The following is a 21,487-nucleotide window of genomic DNA, read 5'->3' as shown; positions in this document are numbered from 1 at the left end:
AATTTGTCTCTAAAAACAGTAGTGTTTAATAGTATAGATAAGGAAGCCTGGGAGTAACTAATTGCATACATATTGTATCATCTGTATTTATTTATTTATGTTGTTGTAATCACACAATACCTTGGTTTAGAATAACAGATGTTTAATTTACAGTAGGTAAAAATGAAGAGAACATGTATCCTTAAAAATAGGAATGACCAGAAGTTATGCTACTGGATTTCATTGTTTGTCTCTCTATGAACAATCTCCTTTAGCTACCTATATACATCCTATATGATACTGGTTTTCAACACATCAGCATTAACTTCCTTGTTATGTCACAAACCCAACACAGGACTCATAAGAGAGGAGGTTTCTAAGGGAAGAGAGGAAAACAAGAATGAAGAGAGTGATTGGCAGGGCAGGGGTACTTGCCTTTGCCAACTCTCATAACTTATTTGTGCAATATTCTTGTTTATGTTATTCTAGCCACGCCTGGTATGATGTCAACGTGTGGTAAATCATGCCCAAAAAAGCTCTGTTAGGAAAAATACTCAGATCTTTGTCCAGTAATATGATAAATCAGCCAACATTAGCTCAGTTCTTGATATTATTCAAGGCTGATGTATTTACTATAAATATAATATGGTCTCACTTTGATACTAGCATGAAACTCAGATGTATACCACATTGTTGCAGACATAGCAAGCTTGAGGATGTCTTTTTAAATACACAAACATGCACAAAGATCTTGTTTCCTTTTTTCATAATGTAAAGCAGTACATCCGACCCAAGTCCATGTCTGATCCACAATTTCAGTGCAAGCCCTAATGGATTTTAAAAACAAATATTCATGAAAATGCTTATATTTTGAATGTGAATTTCAACTGGGTAACTATTGTGTTGCTTATTGTCTGCAAGACGGTGAACTGAAAATGAAAGTAAGCAGTCTGGATCTGGTTTTCAGACCAACCAGACCTCTGTAGGTAGACATCGCTGTTGAAGCGAGGGACTGAAAAAAGTTAGTCCTATTGTAGGGCTTTATCTACTTACCCTTCTCCCTCGTCCTCCCTTGGCTCCTTTCCCTCCATTGACACCAACCTCACCATCATCTCCCTATTAATAGTATCAGAAGAATACATTTGGAATAAGCATTACCGCAAGCAAGAGTCAGTGCAACGAGTAGTATAAACACAACTGGCGAGTCAGCCTCTTACCTGCGCTCCAGGATATCCTGGAAACCCTTGGTGCCCCTGAGATAGAGAAAGAGGAAAAGACATATTATTTATGTTATAAATGCCATGAGGCCCTGACCATTTCATCAGGAAGGGCAATACAAAAACATGTAGGACCCATGTCTGGTGCTTTAGAGATATTGAGAAGAGTCGATGTGAGATAATACAATTCTGGAGACAGACTGAGACCATCTTTACCATTTTGTGCTAAAGCTGGTGTCAAACTCCGAAGGGCAATTTCCAAATACAGTGGGCTTGCACTACACATATTTAGCATATTTCAACAATATTGTAAAATAACTGCCATAAACAATGTTTGTGCTTGTAATTGCACCCATTTCATGCTCTCTTTTTTATCACCAGCATTTAGCTATTTCTACTCAAAGTGCAAATACTGATCTAACAGGCACAATTTGCTCTCAATTTGCAATAGATGAAAAACCTAATTCTTGCAGAGTAACAGTAGAAAACGAGAAAACAAGCAATTCTCTATACACAGCATGCAATAAGGCAACCACCTTCAATGTTTAATAGTAAAAAACATCAGTGTTAAAACAACTGAAATGATTAAAACAAATATTCAGTTGTTCATTATTGCCAGGGAAGGGTCACTCTATTGGTAAGTATAAGGCACACCTTTATAATGGTGCACAATATCCTGTGCATAAAATCAAGAAATTATGTATCCTGTAGGTTTCACTTTTCTGAAATCTTGCTTTGATTGACTGCATTTCCTCCACATTCAAAGAATTTTACAGAATACCCATGCACGATCAAGTTCTCTGGTATTCCGGTCAACACCTGTCTCAGCTGCACCATCTGAATATGGATTCAACAAGCTCCAAGAATTTAGTGCAGTTAAAAATAATCAAGTAATCCTAGACATGTTAAGTTTCCAAACTTTCAGAGCAGTCGTACAAATTGATAGGTAGCTATAGAGACTGATCATTAATATAAGTGAATTCTGTTGGCTAAGCAAAGAGAAATATATGTCGCCTGATCACTGGCATCAGGTATGACTTTTAATGCTTTAAAAGACCCTGTAATCCTGTTTTATTTGAACCCCATGCTTATAATATGCTTCTACATATAGCACCGCATGTTTAAGATTCACTGGCTGCATTAAAACAAGCATTTGCAATGCAATAGGTCCAGAATTTACGCAAGGCCTACTGCATTGCAAATGGTTGTCATCACGGACAACCGGAGAGAGGGTGGGGGAGGAGAAATCACAGACAATGGGAGGGAGGGGGGAAGTAAAGAAGGCAGTAGGAGAACCCATTAAAGAAAATAGTGTGAAAATAGTTCTCACAGTCTAAATAACACGTACCGTGAACACTCGAAGTAAGGGGGCCAGTCACCATGGGAGGTAACATATGAAGAGGTGGCTGTACTAAGGAGGGCCTAACAAGCCGATTGATGAATCAGAAGCCAGCATTTAGGACAGACAATGACACAAGCCAATGGCAAACATGGGCGGAGAGTAGGCGGGGTTTCTATTCACTACTCATCTACAATAAGTCTCGCAGAGGAGGGCATGCGCGCTGGCTCAGGCTCAACCTAAAAATTCTGTAGCACGTAATAATGCTCCATAGAGACAGGTTTGAGTTAAATCAAATACCTAAAGGAACAATAATCACACATTATTTCAGATACTGTACTTTCAATTGAAAACAGAGAACCTATTGATTTGGTCTCACCTGGTCTCCTTTTCGTCCTGCGGCACCATAACCATCTTGGCCATCAATGCCCTGTGAAGATATTACATATTTACTACATGTTTACCTTAAACATGTCACAAAACAAAATTAACAAAGTATGTTGTCATGGCCTTCTTCCCACTCTAATAGCTTGGCGCTCAAAAGAGTTATGTCGCTCTTCGAAACATGGAGTCCAGGATCAGGCATAGAGTATCAGACACATTTTTACCAAGGTGACCACACACAGGCCACCTACAGAGTACTGGATACGTGAAAAGGATGCAGATGCTATTTTAGCTGGCCAGTAGCATAGTTGCACAACAGATATGCCACCTGCAAGCTCATCCCTTGTTCATTCACGGAACATAATGGTCCCTTCGCCTTCCATTTCCTGAGAAGAAACTCTTGTATTATCCTGCTGCAGATCTTCTTAAGTATGCACCTCGGCCATTTCCTGTAAATCCAGCCGAGGCACTATTCTTGATATTACCTATAATTGAACTCCCCAGCCTTCTGCAACCTCAACGAATACAGTGTTGGCTCTGTTGTAGGCAACCTGCATTATGCTCTGCTTAGTATATGGTCTCTATTACGGTACCAATGAGATATTTTCAACTTTATTTTTTTACTTGTACCAACAACTTACAGCTAGATTGCCATATGTGTGTGGGGGTACAAATTAATGAATGCAGATCCTTTTCTCTGTCTCCCTCTTTTCCTTCCTGAGGCTCATTATCAATACAAGATATTGTTTCTTCAGCTATTATTGAGTAGTCAGCATTTCCACATTCTGAAAGTTACCCTACTGCTACTGTTCATAACAGAAATCAGCACCAGAGACAATCAAAGAGCTATGAACTTGATAGTGTTTGCTTCCGGTACCAACGTGGATGAAGCTATTTTATGCACTTTCATTTATTAAGAGTTCTTATTCCTAATCCAGGATGGTACTGTAGTCTTCCAATATTTGGTAGCTTCACAGAGATCATAAGTCTTCACCTGTGGCAGCAATAGTAAGCTTTTATTATACACAGAAGTTCCCTGCATCCTTTTAGTGCTTCCCAATGACTCTGCATGGAATCTTTGGCAGTTATTCCAGATCCTCAAGAAGTTGGCATTCAGGAGCCCCTTGTCTTCAGATACTTGTGGATGTTTTGAGAACTTATTCTTTCGTACAAAAAAATCGTTCATTAGTGTATTGTGCTGTAACGTTAAAAGTAGTTAAGGATGATAGGATTTGTGCTGTAACAAATCCTATAGAAGTCTGGAGCATTGTTTGTTTCAGTTTTACTGAGTTACTGTGAAGTAGCAGCTGTTTCCCTTCTGCTCCAGGACTGTTATTGGCCTCGGGTATTGTGCTAACACACTCATTTGGATATATATCTTTAGGCCGTATGAGCAAAGGAGATTATTCTTTTTTAGAATCTTGAGTGATAAATGTATATAACTCCATGGAGAATACTGGCTGAAGCTATAGTGACCCTAACAATAGGTGTAGTTATTGACTAGACACCACAGACTTTACTACTGTTATCAATCACCTACTAAAATCTCTCTGTAAAATTAGAGGGACTCTTCTCACCACTCTGAGGCAGTAGAACTAAAGAGAAGACTATTCTGCCAAGCGATGGTGCTGCTCTGCAGGTTTTCTCTTCCCCTTCCTATTTCACCCTGGATTTCTGCCAGAGGAGTTGTTAAATGGAGATCCGAGAGATTTTGGTGGTGGTGAGATAGAGTGTCATCTATCTCCAACACATTCCTTCAGAGGTACATAAGATTTGAAGGAAATGCATTCTTGGATCAGGCTGGATACAGACTTTGGTCTGTACATCCCACAAATAGCTATGTTTGAGGTGGATGCTCAACGTCTTTGGAGGCACAGCTTCCTGTATGCTTTTAGTCTTCGCTTTCCATGAGCGTGTGGAGGACCACACGATAGGTATTAGGTTTCATGGAGTGCATGAGAGGGTGCCCTTCATCATAGTGGCTTGAGGACAGAATAGGAGCCTGATACTTGCCCAGTGAGAGTATACTCAAGTGAAAGGTCTATTAGCCTAACACATTTGTCAAATGTATTTTCTAGGAATTAAGACAGAACTGTATGGCACTAGTAACCCATACCAGCTTGCATATTTTGTATTCATGAAATGTAGGCACACTAAAGTGAACTGTGCAACTAATGAAGAACAAAAGCATCACAATGAAATATCAGACAGCTCTTATGCCCAACATAACAAACAGGAAAATAGGTCACATATCAGAAATAAGGTTATACTTCGCAGGTCAGAGGTCATGTAGTTCTCACACATTAGAAATAATGGTGTCTTTCCAAGACCCCACCAGTCATACTTCTGTCCTTCCTCCATTGTTTCAACACTGAGGACACTGCCTCATGCTGCCACTTAAAGATGCTGTTGAAAACCTCTCAGTCTTGCACATAAGGACTATAGAGAGGTCACAGACGCATCACAAATGACATCATGCACACCAGCCCTACAGATATCTTAGCTGTAATTGTGAGGTGTGTAGAACTGAAAAGAGATCAATCTGTTGTTATAGAGGATGAAGGACATTTTCTGCATTCAACAATTCTGAGACTTAATGATTTATGGTTTACGTTATCCATGTCCTCCCCAAGTATACCACCACAACAATACAACAGGGACAAACATAATTTAATATCAAATGCTCAATACTAGCAGGGAATTTAAACTAAAAAGTTTATAATGAGAAAGAATAATACTCACAGTATGACCTCTGCGACCTTCGGGCCCAACATTGCCAATCTCCCCAACATCTCCAGGTTCACCCTAACATCATTTGAACCACAAATAACAGAACAAGAAATCAAATATTTACCAAAGTACCTTGTCTCAATTTTATCAATATAAAATAATCAATATCTGATGTTAAGCTGAATGCAAATGTAACTAAGGCTACAGTTAGGGGGGACAAAAGTAATTAAAATAAAGGAACAGGAAAAAGTGTCATAACTCTTCAGAAATACTGATAAACTCAATAGATTTTCAAGGCTTATTGCAACAAAAAAACACAACTTGTGATCGGTTCCTCTTGGGTATTATTTGTACACAATAAATAAAAATGGTTCAGATGTATTAGAAAACCACACAAAGGGGGTCATCCGTCCGCGACCCCAGAGTAGGAGGGAACGTCCGCATGGGCTGCGGCTTTCCCTCCATGCAGATTAGGATGTGACCGCCAGGGTGGCGGTCACATCCTCTATCTTTAACATTGCGGCGGGTGCAGCTTCAAGCTGCACCCGCCGCAATGTTAAAAATGCATGCACCGCATTTGCGTTCACAAAGCGGCAGGCACCGCGCGGTGCCTGCTGCTTTGTTCACGCAAATGCAGGGGATACCATAGGTATCCCCCATGTGCACATCCCACCCCCCCCTTAACCCAGGGGGCCCGCAACTGGCCCCCGAAGTGAAGGTCCGTATGCTTTTCAACGGCGGAAAAGCCGCCGCGGAAAAGCATACATTTTACACCATCCTAATATGGCTGGCGGTGTCTGATAGACACCGCCAGCCATGTTAGAGCTTTTCCGCCGCGGTTGTAAGCCAATCGCGGCGGAAAAGCGGCGGACTGAAACCAGGACCCACCCGCCATCCTAATGTGGCGGTGGGTCTTTGGTGGGTCCGCAGAGGATTTTCCGCATCCGCCAGGCCGGCGGTGGCTTCCGCCGGCCCGGAGGATGCGGAAAATCCTCCATCATAATGTGCCCCTAAATTAGCATTCTGAGGACCGGTGTGCACAGATTTAAAAAATAAATTCAGCAATGTATTAATTTAAGAGCTTTTTTCTAGTGCCCACAAATTGAAATTGATTCACTGATTTAGCCACTGATGTAATTAAAGCTAATGTTTCTGATACCCGTTAACATCCTGCATATTTTACACTCACCTTCTGTCCTTTTGGTCCAGGATTTCCAGCTGACCCAAGCAAACCAGGAGGCCCCAGATTTCCCTAATGGATGTTAAAAATGTTGGTTATAAACAAATAAAAAAAATAATGGTAATGTTTAATGCAAATTAAAGGGGATGATTGGTGTCTATTCAAGACATTCAACACTGAGCAACAATCCCTTGTCCAAGTATGGACCTCTGCGTCCAATGGACAAATATATTCATAAAACATATACTGAAAGTGATACGTGTGTAAAAGTTAAACTCCCACTTCTTCCTCCCTGGTTACTTCAGGTAGCTTATCATTTTGAGAACACATCTCCAAACTCATCTACAACTGCTTCTTTTTTACTGAAAGCTTTAAAGAAAGTTCCTCCTTTTCTCCCTTTCGATCATCACAAACAGTTGCCAAGGCCACTATTATAGCCTTATTGCCCGCCGTAGAGGGCTATACCGGCTATTAAAAAGGCCCTCTCCAGCGTTAAAGGCCCCGAGCTGAAGGCGAGGGCCTTTAACAAGGGAGAGGGATTTTAATAGCGGTATAGCCCATCTACGAAGGGCTATAAGGCTATTAGAACATTCTGTCACTAGAGGACAGAATGTTCTAACAAAAAAAACAAAGCCTTTTGGGAGCTTGAGGGGATTGGAATCCCCTCAGGTTCCCTGAAGCCTTTGTTCACAGCCAGAGCTGTGAATAAAGAAACATTGGAATGTTGGAGCTCCAGGCTTATAATAGCCATTATAAGCCCAGAGCACTCCATTGTTTTCAATGGAGCTCCCAACATTCCAATGTTCTAATACATTTTAGGATAGCCTTCTGTAACTCTTTTTTTCTTAGATTACACAAAAAGTTTCTTTATTGTCTTCAGATCATTCCGAACTCAGCAACCTGACTATGTGGGCCTCATTCGCAAAAACACACACATGCAGAGCTCACTGTCACCCTCACCTTCCTCAAAGTCACCATATGGCAAAATTACATTTTCTCCTCCGCCATCAGAGAACCATTTATACTACTTCTGTACATAATCAATTCCTCCTTCCCAGTGGGAATCTTTCCTAGGGCACTCAAATTCTGAGAAATCCTTCCACCACTGAAATAACCCAATTTGACAATCTCTCTGACTATTGAGTAATGACCCACATACACCTATCAAAAAGAAAACAGGGGTAGAATTTGTCATTCAATTAACACAAGTCAAGCTTGAGACTTTAATGCAGCACCAACTATCCAAGTTGTAGACAAAGCCCTTCTTACGAAAGGTTTTAATGACCCCTAACTTCTTGTGTTCCCTAACCTCTCTGCGACCTTTAACAACGATGACCACAAGGCATACTGAATATCTTGTCACCAAGCATAGAATTCAACAACTCTCATCTTCCTTCTTCTCCATTTGGTTAAAATTCATCCTGATGGGGTTTTCCAGATATGATAGATCTATGATATGGAGAGTGCGGTAAGGACTCATCCTTTGACTTGTGGTCTGTAGTCTCTGAATTAAATCTTTCTGAGTCATCCGTGCATACTATGGAGTCAAGACCAATCAATATTTTGATAATTCCCAACTCTATCTCGAAATCCCCCAAGTGTAGACATTAACTAATTCAAGGCTTGTCCAATCCGGAATGTCTTTTACCCACCTCAAATTGAACTCGATGAAGAGCAATTTCAAACTCATTAGCAATAGTTCTAAACATGTGCAGATCCAGGATGGACTCACTCATGAAGGAGATACTGGAGGGATTCACATCACAACTTAACTCTAGTTCAAAATTCAGGGGCTCCATATTAGACGACAACCACAATTTGATAACTTTGCTAAGTACATGCAAAGTTCCTACTATCAAAGCTTCCTTCTGCAAAAAAAAGATCCTTGCATAGAAGATTGAAAACCACTGTACAGACCTTGTTCCTCCCCTCAAGTTGACAGCAATCTTATAGTTTCAGTGAAACATAGTATTCCTAAATGAAGAACATCCTATGCCTGACTCATCACAGCCATTTCATGACAATGACCCATGCAGTCTATCCAGGACTTTGATTTCACATCGGTCAGTCCTTTGAGGACATTCATTGACTACCCATACAAGTCTGAGTCATCTTTGACTCCTGATATATCATAAGCACCCTACAGGACAGTAACTCCCAGCACCCTGCCATACCAGCTTGAAACTGACGGCATCTCAAAAGGGCAGGATAACTTATGAAACAATGAAGCTGCTAGTTTGGAAAGCAACAGGTGAAGAAAAGAAAAGACCAGAAAACCACCCATCTCAAATTATGGACCAAGACGGTGGGACATCATTCTACCACAGAATAGGATTACTACTGTACTTCAGACAGTAACTAAATACACATCTCTCAAAGGGGCCGTCCAGTGGAGAAAAAAACTCCAGTTCTCTTAACCCAGCCTTGCATCACTAACACCAACAATAGACATTCTAGACTGCTGTGCTTTTTTGAAGACGTCAATTGGGGATTAGAGTTCTGTAGTCACATCATATGTCAACCTTATAGGAGAACCTCATCTATCATTGACAAAGGACTTTGAGATTTTGCCGAACCATGGTTAAATAGAAGCCCTGTAGAGGGCCATGCGTCATCTCTCCACCTCATCTAGGCACACTGCTCTGTTGCTTGTCAGCTGTTTGTATGCTATCCAAATGTATACAATTGTAAATAGCTTATATAGCACAGAGGGGCTCAATCCAGGAAAGGGTGGGAATTTTAATGCTGTGGTTAAATTGGAAATAATGGTGGCAGCAAAATAATGCAAATCCCAAAATGGAACATAAAAGCTGTTTGCTCTACTACTAATAGTAGAGATATCTACTAAACAGTGCCAGATCAAGAAATGTTTTAAAATTAACACCTAAGTGAATGCATTAAACTTGTTTTACTCTTGCGTGTAGTAACAGTTTACAAACTGTACCTCTGTTCACAGAAAATAGATTGATGTTAGTTTTAAATAGTGTTAAAACCATAACTCATCTGCCACTACTTACAGGTTATGTAGACATGGTAACTACGCAGCCCAAGATAATGACATGAGAGTGGATTGTGCCCTAGGGTACTGTGACATCCCCTTCAAATCTTCTATTTCTTTTCATCTGGTAGTATTTATAATTTATTAATGTACTGCTTGTGATAAAAAAAATACTTATTTGTTGAATAGCCAAAAATGCCATTGGATCATGTGCACTTTTTTCACAGTCAAATTTAAATTAGTTTCTGAAAATTGCACACTGCACCACAGCATGCAGTTTCATGCATTGCTCATTGTTGCCAGCAGTGTTTCTTTAAAGAAAGTTTATGCAATTAATTTTAAGTCTTAAACCCTTCCCCAAAGCAGAACATTAGCTACAGTTCAGCACCCATAATGAAGAAATAAACTCAACAATATTGCTCAATATCCCAAGGATAACAACAAATTCAACTTTAGTTTTGCAATAGGCCATGGTGCAGCTCACACGTCATTCAACCAACATGTACAAAATTACACAAAATAAATAAATAAAGAAGACATACACAAGAAAAATGTAATATTAGACGCAAAGAGTTCTCATTACATCACACAAAATTAACATGGAAATTAACAGCAAATATGCAATACCTTTCGGTTGGCTGCACATCTCAATCACATTGTGTTTCATTCATGAGCAGGGCTTTGTTGCCAATTTTAATGAAGCTAGGTGGAAATTCATCTTGTAGTATTGTAATAAAGAATATGAGTGCATGTAAAATCAGGGCTGGCAGCTGTAGTTGATTAAGGAGGTGAGAGTGAGGGACATTCATTTTTGCCATAGTCAAATCCTCTCTCTCTGGAACAGAGAAGCCTCTTGGTCATTCTGGCTCCTCGGCTCGTATCACTTCAAGAGTTTGATGCAAATTTCCTTAGTGAGGCTTAGTGAGATATCTACTGCTGGTCTAAGAAAGCCTGATTGGGGTCATATTTTGTAGGTAACCATTGACAATGTACATGATTTTCATGTAGATCCATTGTTCCAAAAATGAGGCTTGTGTCTATGTTGCTTGAAGAGTGGGTAATGGCTATAGAATCCACCAGTGGGTGAAATAAAAACATATCCAAAGAATAAATCTGGTACAAACTAAATTAAAATTTCTTCCACATACCTGCTGACCTGGTAGTCCTTGCAGCCCTGGAGGTCCTCTTGGTCCCGGTAAACCACGAGTTCCCTGGTGAGAAACACACAAAATATGCAATTGAAAACTGTTTAGGTGTGTAGACGTACGTTTAAAAGTTCGGCTGAATCTTTTATGATAATGTAAATTTTATCTGTGAGGATTCCAAGCACGATCCTGAACCAGCTTCACCACATTGAAAGCTGAACCAACAAACAGGTTTTACATTAATGGCCAAGTAACCTGCCCAGGATCACACCATTATTAGATAATCTTTTGGAACAGTGCTATCACTCTGATAGGCAAACACATGGATATCCCAGTGAATATCATTAGCATTGATGGCTGTTGTTCATTCCAATGTAATACAGACACCAAAATGTCAATCGAAAGACACTGATAAATATAGTAAGGTGCATCGTTCTTTTTTGGAACTAGCCATCCCTGGAAGCCATTATAAAAATATGTACATCACAGATAGGTTTTTCATTTGAAATTAGGTAATGAATTGCAGATAAAAAGTATTTAACATACCAATTGGAGCAATGTGTGCATATTTTTGCTACTTGCCTAACAATACCATTTCATTGTAAAAAAAGGTTTTTGGCAAGTGTCTGAAAAAGCTGGGTTCAAATAATGAAGTAATTAGTATGGAAACCTAGAGTAGTTTTTGGTAACAGTTTACAATGTTTTGTGGAGAAGTATTTGTTCTTTTGTTAAACTACAGAAAAGTTAACAAAGCTTGTTTTACAAAGGTAGATGAAAAAAAACTACCAAAATGGATTCCTCGTAAATAAAACCCACAAATTATCATTATACATCCTCCTTAGTAACATAAGTGAGAGAGTAAGCTTATTTTAATGAAAATAGCAATCCACTTTTTGAACTATGAGTTTGAAGAAAAAATGATTTTTCAAGACAACCTAAACCCTTGTAGAATTGGTAAATGAATACAAAATGTGCAAAGTTCACCAGATTTGTTGGGTAGATTGACACAACTAACCTCTTTTGGTAAATTGAAAACTTTAACCTCCTCCTTCATAATGCATCTATATGTCCACTTTACTTGAAAAAATTATTATTTGAAGGAAATGCATTTGAAAGTGAAATCTTGTGAACAGTCTGGAAAAAACAGACTTCTGGAGAATTTGGTACAGAAAATGCAAAAAAAATTCTAGAAATGAGAAATGTGGTGTTTTCAAGAGAACTGTGAACAATTCATAAGTCAAATGCCTTCTCAGATATAAAAAACACAAACAAAATTAATTATAATAATAAGGCATAATGGGGGTATGGTTAAGGTTGATGTACCATAAGTGGCAAGCATTTTTGTTTTTTTTGCAGATAAAAGAATGCATATTTAAAAAATTAAAAGATACACCTTATAATTTAGAACTACTAGCCTTTGATTCATACATTTTTGGTAATATTTTATATGGTTGACTCTAGGAACAAAAGCTTTCATAATACAATATATTAAAATGCTGCTGAACCATGCTCATAACCCACGTGATCTGAATATTTCAAGCTGACCGGCTCATTGCCTCAAAATAATGTCTTGTATGTTAAGGGTGTCATTGAGATGCTCGTTCAACCATAAAATAATACTGGGAGATGCCCTCAACTATTCAAAAATTTCTCATGAACCTCTCAGTGATGTGTGATCACAATAGAAAAACAAACAAATTAATTGAAAGAATTTGCTAAAAACACTATATGGTCAAAAGTAAATTTTTAGTGAAACCTTTTTTTTAATGAAACTTTTATTAAAGAAACATCATACCAGTCGGGTAGAACACATTCTGATAAGGGGCAAACAGTTTTTTTGTGAAAAATGTGTAGAATTGTAGTCTACAAGATGAGAGATAAATAAGTTAGGCTGTGTATGATGATGCTCCTATACAAACCGGGGACTCAGATGTACTTGAGGGGGAGAAGGTGAATATTTCAGAAATTCTGCTGTACACCTTAAAAATCGGAGAGCAAAAATGGTGTGTTGTGTAGACAGGGCATCATCTTTGGAGATACCTCAACCCCCGAAGGGCGACTTTGAAAAGCTAACAACTAGTGAGGAAATCTCTTCCATGAGACTGGGAAGTACCAGTGGAATGGAGGTTTACTGAAATGTAATCTTTAGAAAAACTCTGCAACTTTTGCTTTTATGCAGGGGAAGTCACAATCATAATCTAAATTATACCAACATTTGGTAAACAAAGAACTATGCTTGCCCTACAGGCCAATTAACGCAGATGATAAAATCTTTGAACAAATCTTAACCTCTCACTTGCAGCAAGCCCTTCTGTTCTTATCAGAGCCCACCAGGTCTGTTTGAAAATGCCACTTTTAGACAGTAGGCGTTTTCTGGTCTAACCATACAGTGTGCCTCTGCCTGTTTGTGGATTGACTGTCTGGTTTTCAGAGTGACAGGGTCAGCGGATTTGCATTCACTGTATATAGCCACTGGGGTAGGTTTGAGGTGTACCTGTCCCTTCCTGGATGACTCAGAGCTGAGCTGAATAGACCTTGGCTACATTTTGAGTAGAGGTAGAAGTTTTCCTTGCACCTGAATAGGGCCTGTCTTCCCTGCATGATGCTGTCTCCACCCCCTGTGGTCATACTGCACCAGTGAGGACAGAACTAGTTTGGACTGGGCTCAGAAACCCTGGCCCAAAGAAGAACAAAGACAAAATGGGGTATAAGTAGTGGATCTTAAACCCCAGCTTTTTAGATCACTGTTCTGAAGTCTCAGGGATACAAAGACATCTCCACCAGCTCCCCTGAACTCCATTGCTGAGAGTTCTGACCTACCAGGCGATGCCCATTCCAGAGTTGGGCCTCTGGAGATTGTTCCTGCTGTTGGGAGCTGGAAGGAACCAAAAAAAAGGAAGAAAGTTATCTCCAACGACGTAAGTGATGCCGCCGTGATGCTGCGACCTGAACTGAGGCCATGTGCGCCTCTCATGAAGTGCCTGATGCCCCACCCTGCCTGCGCTGCAGCTCCAATGCCCATCGATGCCTGCAGTTATTGGCCTTGCCGATGTAAGCGCACGCACCGACTCCATCACAGCTAGTGCCTGCATCCGGTTATCGCAGCGCTGATAACCGCCGAGGGTGACTCCTCGAACTCGCCGATTGTGCACCACCTCACCGAAACCAAACCGTCAATGCAACCGACTTTCCCTGTCCTGGATTCGACAAGTCATCTCTTCGCGGCTTGACATCTTGCCTCCCCTGTGGCAGCCAGGTAGCCAGCCTCAACGTTTGCACCAACGCCTCACCTACACGACGCCATGCATCGTCATAGACTTCATTTTCCAAAGTACTGTTTGTTTGGGGGTCCATGTGCCCGATGCCACTTCCTTCGTGGTCTGTTTTTAAGTGCTATTTTATTCCATTTATGTTGGAATTTTGTAGTTTTGGAGTTATTGAGTGTAGATAAAGATACTTTATTTTTCTAAACTAGTGTGGTGCCCATTTGTAGTCTTTTTACTATATTACTGTGTGTTTTGAGTGCAAATACTTTACACATTGCCTTTGGGATAAACCTGTCTGCTCATGCCAAGCTACCAAGGGGGTGAGCAGAGATTATCTAAAGTGTGTATCCCCCTTACCCTGACTCAAAGCAAGGGTACCTACTTAGACAAAGGTTTATGCCTCTGCCAACAAGGGACCCCCAGGTCTAACAGGACTCAAGTGGACAACTGATCTTGAAGGTCTCTTTTCTGTTTGTTGCCCAGCTGCCTACTGTATTTATATTTGTATTTAGTATTTGTAGAGCACATATATCACCATAAGGTCTCATAGCGCTAGCTAGTGTTCACGGCAGGCCAGGACAGAAACGGCTTTGATTTACGTGACTGAGCTAAACAACCAAGTTTTGATTAGTTTACGGAACTTCTTATGATCCGTCTCCAGACGGAGGGGTAAAGGCAAGGTGTTCCAGGTTTCCGGAGCCACCCGGGAGAAGGATCTACCCCCATTTCTGGCGGTTCGGATCTTGGGCACTGTCAGAAGAAATTTGCTGTTGGACCTGAGGGATCTAGCCTGTTGGTATATAGTGAGTTTTTTAGCTAAGTAGAAGGGTCCTTTATTATTGAGTGTCTTATGCACCAAGCAACACAATTTAAACTGGATTCTTTTTTTGATTGGGAGCCAGTGTAGGGTCTTCAGACTAGGTCCGGATGGGGAGCGCGAGGGCAGGTTGAGGACCAGCCTGGCTGCCGTATTTTGCACGACCTGGAGCTTAGCCAGGAGTCCTACATTTATGGAAGCAAGTAAAGAATTACCGTAGTCCAGACGGCTAGTAATCAGTCTCCGCACGAGGGCATCCTGGAGGAGATAGGGATCTATTTGAATATTTTTCTGAGACTACGCATGAGTCCATAACAGATGCGGACCAGATTGGTAATTTTATTTAACATAGATAGTTTGGAGTCCAGAATTATGCCTAGATTACGTGCAGCTGTCGTAGGTGAGGGACAAGGACCTAACATGGGGGCCACCAATCGTTGTTCCATAGTTTGTCTGCATCCCCAAAAAGCATGATCTCTGTTTTGTTAGCATTTAGGAGAAGGTGGTTGTTTGTCATCCAGTTGTTTTTAGCTATCATACAGAGTTTAAAGAGTTTTTTGGTTTCGGTGACATCTGATCCCATGGTGATTAGCAGCTGAGTATCATCTGCGTATGACACTGTTTGAAACCCAAAAGACTTTATGAGTTTGGCAAGGGGGACACGTATAACTTAAATAACGTGGGGCTCAAAATTGAGCCCTGGGGACCCCTTTATTAATGATTTGGCTTTCTGAGGAGAAGTCACCTATTTGCACTTTAGATGAACGGTCTGCCAGATACCTCCTGAACCAATTAAGGGCTGCTCCTTCGACACCAGATGCACACAGATGGTCAAGGAGGATGCCGTGTGAAATGGTGTTGAAGGCATCCGACAAGTTGAGCAAAACCAGTATGCCTGATTGCCTTGCATCCAGGGAAAATCTGATATTATCGACTATTTCAAGCAGGGCCGTTTCGGTGCTGTGGAAGGCCCTGAATCCTGATTGGGAAGGGTCCAGCGCTTTGTTTTCCAGAAGTTGGGTAAGTTGGCCATTAACCATGGATTCTAGAATTTTGCTGAAGAGTACTGCTAGCTGATTCTGCTAAAAGAGTGCTGGACTCTGCGTTAAACCCGAGTCAACTCCTAGGGCTTGTTGACTTGCCACCTGATGCTTGAGAATCAGGCCTGTCTCACTGGAAGTGGCCCAGATACTTGAAACACTGATTTTGAAGCATCTCCTGTCTGTGTGAAACAGAACCGGCGCATCAACACTGTTGGGGGAGTAAAATTGGAGCGTTGCATCGGAACCAGAGTTTTGCATCCAGAGATCGATGCACCGGACAGCGTATCTCCGCTGCTGCAGCTTGGTGGCATTGACGCATCCCCTCGATTGCGTGGCAGAATCTGGTGCATCACTCGATGCCTCTTGACTCCAGACCCCATGGACGCATCGTCTTCACTGCGTGGAGACGATCAATGCATCTTGTTGTTTGCGACCAGGAAAAGTACTTTGCTCACCGGGGCCTGTATGGGTCCTGTAGTGGGTCAGTGCTTCATCGTGGTTGGCTCAAACTTTGACTTTGCCCCGGACCAGCATGACCTAAAGTAACCTTTTTAGCACTACTTGCTTCTACGTGCTGTACTGTATTTATTCCTTTAAAATTCAATACTTCAACTTCTATACATTGAATTTTTGTTTTTTTGGTCTTGTTTTGTTCAGAATATAATCATCTATTTTTCTACACTTATTTTGAGTCTTTTGTGGTATATTCATTGTGTTACCGTGTGTGTTGCACAAATACTTTACACTTTGCCTCTTTAGATAAGCCTAACTGTTCTGTGCCAAGCTACCAGAGGGTGGTCACAGGCTATCTTTTAGAATGTACCTAGCTTACTTTGACTAGAGTGGTGGTTCCTGCGTGGCCTGGGTGCATACCTTAGCCAACCAGGAATACCATTTTTAACAGAGGTAAATAGGGAAGGGCTCTAAAACGCAATATGTTTTGAATATATTTGCTGAATTAATGTACTTTTTGTTCAATGTCTCAATAAAGTTTTTGAAACAAAAATAAACATTACTAAGTGAAACACAAAGTTATCTAGCATCAGAGGCTTTACGGCAATGTTGAATTAATTGTTTTGAAACAGAACATTACACCCAGGCTTATCTATAACACAGTTAGATAATTTCTAAAACTTAAACGAAAGCACCCAGATCCCACTATGACAACTGAAATAATGGAAAAAAGAGTTTTGTCTTCTTAAGTCTTGAGCTCGTAGGTCAAAAAAGGAGCTCTCTTTCACTCACTAAATGAGAGAGAAACAAGGCGCCCTCTCTTCAAACATATACAAAATACACCACGGTTCTGATTCACTTACTACTCGTAAATGCCCTTTGTGAGTTCTGAAAGTCGTAAAGTTAGACTTTCGTATCAGTTTACCTTTGTAAATCAGGCCCAACATTTCCAGAGCCTCATCCAGTTTCTTGCTTTCTTTTTTCCATCACCCCGTTCTTGACAAGCATTAGGATTAACACTATACAAATGATTTAAATCAAGTGAACCTGTGCATGTGTAATGTAAAGGTATGAATGTAAACCATTATATGAAGTCTTTTAAAAATGTGGTGGGCTTTATGATGGAACACTTTGTACACCATTTTCAATAGAGGCATGTCGAAAGTTAGACTAAACATTTTAATCGAGCTTATCGCAAAGTTGGTAAAACAGGACATGGCTTGATTTTAGAACGTACTATATAAATGTTTTACAGAATTCACAAATTATTAGCTACCAACAAACCCTGAAGGAGAAACCTGATTGGATAACTCATGTAGCTTGTCGTGAAACATTCTGAGTACCTGTATGCCTTGAATCCCACGATCTCCAGGATTACCATCCTCTCCCAGGGCTCCAGGTGCACCCTACAAGATTTGAGGAAAATATATGTGCATTAACAAATTAGGACAACTCCAACTACTCATAGGCACACACTAACAGAAGAGGAACATTTTAGCAAGGCCTTAATCAGAAATCTGTTCAAAAACCAGCAGCACAAACAGAAAGCATACATCCTATTGGCCCGTAGAATGATACAGATACAATTTCAGCCTCTCATTCAGAATCTCCACTTCCTGTCAGTATAGATATCAGATCAAATTAATGTATTTACTTTTATTATCACTCTATTTCCATTTGTTGATTACCTGCTGACTTTGCTAGATGGTTCATGGACTAAAGTACAACAAAAGCAGTATGATGCAAAGGGCAGTATGAAACCAGTACCTGATGCAAAGGGCAGTATGAAACCAGTACCTGATGCAAAGGGTAGTTTGAAACCACTACCTGATGCTAAGGGCAGTGGGAAAATACTACCTGATGCAAAGGACACTAAGAGCCACTACCAGGTGCAAAGGGCTGAATGAAACCACTACTTGTAGCAAAGGGCATTTGGAGTTATAAACTCAGAAAAACTAAATAAATAAGACACTTTCTAATCCCCACAAGGTAATCCCCTCTCTCAGTATTTAATAAACAAACATCTTCGATGCATTCAGATGTCGTGCAACTGATGCTTCTCTGAACTACCTAACTCTGACTTGGACTGAAATGGAAGAATTCTGCCTTCTCCAGGAACGTGGAGAATTGAGTCTAAAGATAGACCTAGCATATGGATTTGAAGGGACAATTCCAGTATGCATTCATAGACCAGAAGGGCTTTTGTACAGTTGAGCTTTGCCGGTCTGTGGAATCGCAGAGTAACTTCTCCAAGCCTGGGTTAGAGAGAATGGAGTGCCAATGGTGGTCACCGTGGTTAAAAAGATATCATCTTAAACACATTTGTCTGGCTGTTTGAATGGCTATATGCTTCAGGTTTATATTTGAGAGGCTGTCTGGTGTACTTCCATCCAGCGCTTTTTATACTTTACATCAATTATTGAAGTATGATCTATTTTTGATAGGTAACTAGTATCAGGCATTTGGAGATATACCACAACCCTAGTAATAAGCCTAGTATTGATAGTAGTGAAGTAGCTGAGCAGTGAGATTCTGACTGTGAGAACCATGGTGATCTCCAAGGGTAAAGTATGAAAAAGTATGCGCTCGTGTTAACCAGGATCATAGATTATGCTCTTCAAGATGGCATTGTGTTGTGGGAAGAAGTTCAGATTATAATCAAATAGGACTAAGACCTTACTATTTTTCTTCTTATTGTGAGAGTGTTTCTCCATGAATTGTGGCCAGGTGACTGGAAGGGTGATGGGGTTGGTAAAGCACAAGAGCAATGCCCTGTCTTGATTGCCTTAAAGTGCAGTCTGTCCTTGTGTCTGAGTATATATTCCTATATGTGCCAGAGTCAGGCCTGGCTTCTTGTCAATCTTTGGACCCTATCATGTAATTTTGGCTATAACGAGGTGTCATAAGCTAACTTATGGTATCCTGTGCTGGGTGATGTGAAGCGTGTTGTGAAGAGAAACACATATTCATTATAAAGGATTGGTGGTTAGGCTGACCCTTGCAGTTCTCTACAGGCATGGTCAAGCTTGACGTTAATACATAAAGCGCCTCCAATCCTGGCATGGTTGGCGAGCTGGTTTGTGGTCAATGTGTCAAAGGTGGCTGGTTCCTTTACACTTATAGCCAATGCCTATGTTTTGCACATATTAACTATAACTGTGCAGACCACTTCATCTCTGATGTCAGTCAAATCCCTTTATTCGATACTTAAGTTATTAAGATCATAAAAGTGCAAGGTGTGCAAGATAAAAAATGCATTTAAAAGATACAGCTTTCATAATGCAAATGGTGACAGTAGTTTGATAAAAACATCGAGTTTAAGAACAGGATTAAAATGCATAAAACATAATTCATAAAACAAAGTCATCCAGCCACCTAGCCTTCCATGAAAGACGTAGATATGAAGGCACAGTAAAAAAAAAAAAATCATTAGGCAATGATTGTAAATAATACAGAGCTGGGCGACATTGAACACAATTATATTCATGCATAAGTGGCCAGATACATCTTTTATGGTGCATCTTATAGAATTTGCAAAAAAAGAGAATATGTAAATTTGATTGGGAGGAGGAGCCATCTTACGGACAGGGTGGGAGGTCGGCTATGGGGTAGATGCCAGCCGGATAGGAAAACATACAAGGAATGAGGTTCACACGAAACCTTACTAGGATGAATCGATGACGTGAGTTGGTCACAAAAAATAGATATTCCGGGGAGCCTTTCTGTTCAATTGGGCTCTCTAAATATAATTTTACAAACGCTTTCTCTGATGTATTTATTCACATTCTCATGCCTAAAAACTCTAAGCAAGATTTAAAAAATGACTAGAGCAGTGCCTGGCAGTTATTTTTATTGCATATTTTCTCAAAGTCCTTTGCACTCTTCTCGTTAGAAAGCCTTCCACCTGCCACAATATCAGAGTTTTGCTTTCTGTCACAAATATTCAAATTGATGCCTGTAAGAAAACGTTTATAAAAAGTCCCTGTAAGGGGTGATGGTTAGCATGAAATGCTCATCAATGTGAGAGGAAAGAAATGTGCTCAGACTCCATTTGGGCAACTGGCCGGGTTCTTCTTTAATGCTAGTGATGACCAAAGAATATTAATAGAACTTCTTCAGGCATCAATAATTACTGATGTCCCCACCAGAATCAGTGGCTCTTGACAGAGAACGCCGTCTCGAACACACTGTCAGCCACAGTTTCTGGAGGTGACATATGTAATTATGAAGTAGCGCTGTATGATTAACATACATATGAACAATTAATCATACCCATGGATTGAACAAGTTGGGACATACGAAAATAATGATGCCCTGAAGAAGTCCTCTTCAGAACGAAACTCATTAGTTGTGGCTGAATCACCTTTTATGGAGACGTACTAGTCTAAGAAAAAATAAAGAAGCAATCAACTGTTATTTTCTGTGATGCTTTTGAACGTTGGATTTATACAGAGTCCTTCCTGATTAATGTCTTGTATTCCTTCTTCCCCAGCAGCAGCACTTTTTGCAGCTAGTTCTGTTCAAGATGTGAACACTTTGACTACTCTGGCAATGGACTAAGGTGTGCTGTGTCTAGTTTGCCTTACATGCTTTACAACTAGTGATGATCATATTAAGGGTGAATTTATTGCCTTTTGTAGGCTTTTCTTATTGATACACTAATTTATTTATTCATTTATTTTTAATATTTATAAAGCGCGACTTATAACCGTGGGTGTCTTGGCGCTATAAATGTATATGGTGATTGCAAGTTTGATAACACGTTTCAGTGAGAGGTCAAATCTTCCCATTGCAAGCAAGGTTTAGATGAATATGATGATGAGTGAGGGCCATACTGAAATGAAGGTGCTATCAATCCTAACTTAGCAGCTGAAAGCGGGGGAAGTTTGTTTGAAAGGAAGACATGATATTGGCCAGATCGTGGTCTTGAGTGGGA

General features: G+C 40.3%; 1 protein-coding gene across 1 annotated transcript in view; it reads right to left on the bottom strand.

Annotated features, from left to right (window-relative positions):
- The window catches only part of LOC144784828 (collagen alpha-4(VI) chain-like), a 509,156-nt gene that overhangs the window by 142,233 nt on the left and 345,436 nt on the right, over positions 1-21,487 (bottom strand). Inside the window, exons 25-31 of the mRNA XM_078663887.1 lie at positions 17,895-17,957; positions 10,976-11,038; positions 6,839-6,901; positions 5,662-5,724; positions 2,915-2,965; positions 1,197-1,232; positions 1,033-1,095 (exon numbers count right to left, since the gene is read on the bottom strand). Of these exons, the coding sequence (XP_078520013.1) occupies positions 1,033-1,095; positions 1,197-1,232; positions 2,915-2,965; positions 5,662-5,724; positions 6,839-6,901; positions 10,976-11,038; positions 17,895-17,957 (402 nt within the window). The remainder of the gene's footprint in view (positions 1-1,032; positions 1,096-1,196; positions 1,233-2,914; positions 2,966-5,661; positions 5,725-6,838; positions 6,902-10,975; positions 11,039-17,894; positions 17,958-21,487) is intronic.

This window comes from Lissotriton helveticus, chromosome 10 (assembly GCF_964261635.1).
Source record: "Lissotriton helveticus chromosome 10, aLisHel1.1, whole genome shotgun sequence".
Classification (NCBI taxonomy): Eukaryota; Metazoa; Chordata; class Amphibia; order Caudata; family Salamandridae; genus Lissotriton; species Lissotriton helveticus.
Note: the sequence above shows the minus strand (reverse complement) of the source record. Positions and strands in the feature narration are given on the sequence as shown.